The sequence below is a fragment of the Papaver somniferum genome, unplaced genomic scaffold, assembly GCF_003573695.1.
Source record: "Papaver somniferum cultivar HN1 unplaced genomic scaffold, ASM357369v1 unplaced-scaffold_128, whole genome shotgun sequence".
In the NCBI taxonomy this organism is placed as follows: Eukaryota; Viridiplantae; Streptophyta; class Magnoliopsida; order Ranunculales; family Papaveraceae; genus Papaver; species Papaver somniferum.
In genome coordinates this window covers 11,158,102-11,163,550 of record NW_020621936.1, presented here as the reverse complement: position 1 = coordinate 11,163,550, position 5,449 = coordinate 11,158,102, and the positions used below count along the sequence as shown (strand labels likewise).

General features: G+C 33.4%; 2 protein-coding genes across 4 annotated transcripts in view; both read right to left on the bottom strand.

Moving 5' to 3' along the window:
* Positions 1–1,884, bottom strand: part of LOC113331840 — a 6,313-nt gene extending 4,429 nt beyond the window's left edge. For 2 of the 3 annotated variants that reach the window (XM_026578490.1, XM_026578491.1), the window contains exon 1: positions 1,409–1,883. The gene's annotated coding sequence lies outside the window, so the exon portion shown is untranslated. Of the gene's footprint in view, positions 1–1,408 lie in introns of all 3 variants that reach the window. The other variant, XM_026578493.1, reaches the window with a different exon arrangement.
* Positions 1,885–4,221: 2,337 nt separating this feature from the next.
* On the bottom strand, positions 4,222–5,055 carry LOC113331906. Its single transcript, XM_026578548.1, has one exon. It carries the CDS (start codon positions 5,053–5,055, stop codon positions 4,222–4,224), a length of 834 nt encoding a protein of 277 aa, XP_026434333.1.
* Between the last annotated feature and the right edge of the window lie 394 nt (positions 5,056–5,449).

Below are 5,449 nucleotides of genomic sequence, written 5' to 3'. Positions count from 1 at the left end.
CCCCCCCCCCCCCATAAGATATTTATTTTCTGGTCTGCCTTCCATCCTAGGTAAACCAAGTATGAGACCAACCTCTTCTGGAGTATATTTTAGAACATGGACTTTTCCATTCCTCTCAAACTCAAACTGTATGACATCATCGTCTTCTACCCAGCGATAGCACTTAATCATCTTTGTTAAAGCATCATATAGTTTTTCCCAGTGAGAATGAGTGTAATTTGTATCCCAGAACATCATAAAGAGCTTACCATAATTGGCTTCCTTTATCTTACTCACTAGAGAATCAGGCAATACCAACTCATTCTCTTCCTTACTCGAAGCATTCTTCTTCTTCCCCAATGCTTTTATTTTCTTTACAACAGTAAAGAGTGGAGAAAAACCCGCTCTATATGGTTTTATACCAGTCGATCTAGAAGCGTCGCCTCTACGATCTACATAAATATGGCGAAAATAAGAGAATCATGCGTAAAAGAATCATATTATCTATAAATAAACACAAATCTATAGTACAGGTGACCTGCACTGTTACAGATCTAAACCCTATGACATTCCAAAACACTACATTGGGTATCTACAGTGTCACATAATTATTTGCTTCTAATTATATAGAATCAGCCCAGTATAGGCTTTCTGCAACTCTTACTGATCGAGTCCCTAATTTCAGCAAAATTCCTCCAAAAGTCTAATTTCAGCAAACCATAATTCACATTGAATCTCATTCATTGAACTACAATTACCAGATATAGAATACAAATAAGCAAAACCACAAAAAAGTTTATCAACCCTAATTATCATAATAACAGCATGTAATCGGAGATTTGAGTTCTATCAACCCTAATTATCCACAATCCTCACAGTATAGGCATGTTGCACTGTCTTAAAAACTGCTTTAGCACTCTTCAATCAATAGAGTTTAAATGGAACATAATCAATAGAGTATAGGCATCACAGTATAGGATATCTGCACCTCTATCACCGTAAAAGAAATGGAAATCAAAACAGTATAGCCATGTTGCACTGTCTTAAAAACTGCCTTAGCACTCTAAAATCAATAGAGTTTAAATGGAACATAATCAACAAAGTATAGGCATCATAGTATAGGATATCTGCACATCTATCACTGTAAAAAAATGGAAATCACAACGGTATAGGCATGCTGCACTGTCTTAAAAACTGCCTTAGCACTCCTAATATCCACTAACAGAACATCAAAAAATCAATAGAGTTTAAATTGAACATAATCAACAGAGTATAGGCATTTTGCAATTTAAAAAAATCCATTTGCATGTATGGAAAATCACATAAATTGAGTAAATTAACTCAGTATAGGGAATCTGCACTATCAGAACATAACAGAAAATCAAAAATTAAAATAAAATGTTGGATCTAAGAAGGAAAAGGAACATACGTTTAACTGCAACTGCTTTTGGAGATTTCTGAATTTCTGCTACAGATTTTTGCGAGATATTAGATGTTGATTCTACTGTTTGGTTTTTCGACTTTCTTAAACTTTGTCTTCTTGTTTCAACCATTGTTCTTCAATTGAAACTGATTTTTGGTTCAACATAGGCAAAATATACTGTTATTGAAGTTGTTTTTTGGTTTTACTGGAACAATTTTGAGTTGATTGAACTCATATTTGATTTTTTAGGTTTTTTGATTTTGGTTAGGTTTATATGATTGAACGATTTTGCAGGTTTATATGTATTTTAGATTTGTTTGGTAAGATTTTCTACTATGGTTTTGGCTTTCTTTCTCTGCAAAATTTCAGAGAAGAATCGAAATGGTTATGAATTGTTTCTATCAGTTTCTATTAGTTTTTCAGAAGATAATGGGTTTAGTGCAACGGCTTGTTTTTGCTTGCATACTATGTCTTTTCCTTGTTTTAAATTAATTTTAGACCTCCGGTTAATCTGAAAATATGGATGGACCCTATAATAAATAAATATGTGGGCCTAGTACCAAACAAGAAAGTTCTCCTTTTTTTTTATGGGTGGGTATCATCATGTCCGCGCACCAATAGAATGGCTGCAAATGCCGATCCGGAGTTAAAAATCGGTTAGACTTCCATATTCACTGAGCTCAGTTATTCATTTTCAATACTTGCTTTGTTCACTAACGTTGATATGGAATGGATGCAAATGCCGATGTGGAGTTAAAAATCCGTTAGACATCCGCATTCATTAATGGTGGGTTTTAATGTAGAATTTTAAAGGTGAGATTTCTAGGTTCAAGAGATTTAGTGGAATTACATTTCTCTCGATACATTTGGTTGCATGAATCCCTGAAATTATGTTTTTGACGGGATTCATTTTTCCAGCAAATCCTCCTTATGGAGTCCGACCCCTCCCCCCTAAAATTTACTGGGAAACTTATCAGGGGATTTATGGACCCACTTTTTTAACTCCAAATGCTATATATACACAATTTTAAGATTCTTAGGGCACTGCCAAATGGTACATGACTTTAACACAATTTTTTTTTATGAATCATAGAATCTCAACTGAGTTACCAAACATACGAGGGATTTACATGAATCCCAGAATTTGTAACCCGTGGGATTATAAATTCCTGGAAATTGTGAATTCTACAAACAAACCCACCATAATCTCTTAGTTATTCATTTTCGACATGCTTGCTTTTGTTCACTAACGTTGATATTAGCTAAGCTCAGTTGGTACTAATATATAAACTTTATGACATTATTCGTACTGAAGCATTAAAAAATAAATTATTACGTATGAGGAATGATCCCCTCACCTTTTTATTCCCACACTATTCCACACATTGGATTTCATTTTTGTGAATAAAAACTAAACGGTAATAGATTTGAAGCTAATAATTTAAGAATATGTTAATCTTATAAAGCTTTATACTCCCATCAAAAATCAGCGTATTACGAGACGTACAACACCACTATCAACTACTTTGAAAACGAGCCGATGAAAATTAAAGAATTTTTAACCATTGAAATTAAGACCGGTTATAAGGTTTAACATTTTGGATTGCGCTCGTTTTTTGTAGGCATGTAGAGCTTTATAAGATGAATATATCCCCAAAATATTAGCTTTAAATTTGTTAGTGTTTGGTTTTTATTCACATAAATGACGTCCAACGTGTGAGCAAGGTAGTCAATATCGGTTGTACAGGCCGATATTACAGGTTTTTATCGGATATCAGAAAATACCTATACGATATCAAAAATATCGGCGATGCAAAGACGAAATGATATTATCGGTTGTACAGGACGGTACAGACCTATATATCGGTTTTACTTGTACACTGATAATATCGGTTTCGTGAATAAATTTTTCATCAACATGCGTCTACTCTTTACAGACAAGTACAATGTCAATTGGAGAAGGTCAAAAGCCCTAATATATTTATAATATAAAATCAATGACTATATGGTAAGATATAAGATGGAAACCATATTTCGATTGCAAGGCAGAGAAATATAAAGATAAATATGAAGGATAATAAAAAAGATTTACCGGCATAATGGGACAACAATCACAATGTTGGCTAATAAACCACCTTGTATTTTGGAAATTTAAGATATGTGTATGGTTCTTATTATTTTTTACTATGGTTTTATAATTATTTGAAATTCTATATTAAATGATGTATCGCCTGTAAAAACAGACATATCACTCGTATAGGTGTATAGGACCCGACCGATACGATACCGATACACGATATTAACTACCTTGCAAGTGAGATAGCGTGAGAATAAAAGTATAAATGGAACCTTTCTCATTACAAAGGTCCATCTTTGGTAGAAGGAAGTATCAGATGAAATTAGAAATGTTATTAGTAAATGAAAATGAGTTACTTAACTAGTATTTGACGGGAGATGAATTTTTTTTATTTGATGGTAAGCGAAGGAAATGTTAGTAAAAGATATGTGTTTTTGAGTTAATATTAGAAATCATGATAATGATAATAGGATATTGGGTCTTTTTTATTAATTTTTTTCTTAATTTTTCTCTTAATGAAACCAAAAAAAAAAAGTTTGATAAAGGATATAATTTTATAACTTATGTAGAAGAAATATTAACGTCTCTTGTCAGAAGACTCTAAATATCATTAGAGAAATCATTTAAAAAGTTTAAATTTGTAGTTGTTTCTCTAACAGTTCTTGCAACTACATCAGTTTCCCTATTATCGTCTCTAATGACAAACGAAAAACTACATTGAATAAAACTTGAACTTAGACTCTTAATCTGCTTCAGAAGATTCTATGTTCCCCCACTGTATAAGGAGAACATTATCAGTGATTGATTGAACTACTAACTTTGCATCAGCTTCTATGTGTATTCTTGTGAACCGCTTTTCTCGAGCCCACAGCAGAGGTTCTTGTATATCCATGCACTCTCCAGCCCCTGGACTTAATACTCCATATATGTAGAATCCTTTGATCCCTTCACAGTTTCCTGCATGAGAGCATAAGACAATGTCAGTGCCAAGTGTGTTAGTTTCCTCATCAAATGAAGCATCTACATTAAATTTTAATACATCTTGCATGTGAGGATTCCATTGAGAGTGTGCAGATGAATTAACAATGCTTGTATTCATCGATTTGTCAAGTAAATGTGAATGCAAATGATATTGAATTCTATGCATGGAGTTAAAAGGATTAAGTTTTACTCCCTGAAAAACCATGTTGCATCTGTCCTTCCAAAGTATCCAAGCAGTTATCATTAATGTAGCCAACCATCTGTCGTCGTCATTATTGTTAATGTTTAAGAACCAACTCTCAACCCACACTGAGACACTATCACACCTTCTTTGTACTTCGTCAATGTCAACATTAACCAATCTCCAAACAGTTCTTGCATGCCTACAATGAAACAGAAGATGTTCCATTGTTTCCTCATTGTGATCACAAATTGCATACTGAGTACCAATACTTGAGTTATATCGATCCAACCTAATCCTTGTGGGATGGTAGTCATGTATACATCTCCAAGCAAATAGCTTAACTCTGTGGGTTGTGCTACTCTTCCAAAGCCTTTTCCAGACGTTGTTTTGAATAATCCTTTCATTAACCATAGTTTATGAATTGTTCATAGTGATTTTTTATACGTGCTCTTAACAGAAATTTTTTCGTCTTTGGCAGGCATCCAAACCATGATGTCATCTTTAGAAGTATCTAAGAATAAATTGTGTATCTTCTGAGAAGTATTAATATCAAAATGCTGATTGAGGAGATTCACATTCCAATTGTTGGTGTTTGTAAGAATTAATTTTTCAACATCTTGGTAGAATCTGTGTAAATCATTAATTGGCTGAGGAGGTGTGATTTCACCTGGAATCCATCTGTCTAACCAAAATTTTGTTTTCTTACCATTATTCACTTCCATAAAGTAATTATGTTGAACAACCTGCATACCCTTGATTATTCCATTCCATGTATAAGAACAGTTTCCTGCTTTAAGATCTTGAT

Bases quoted from the DNA above. Each gene is read 5' to 3' on its own strand.
- LOC113331906 (XM_026578548.1), bottom strand. From the start codon at position 5,055: ATGGTTAATGAAAGGATTATTCAAAACAACGTCTGGAAAAGGCTTTGG.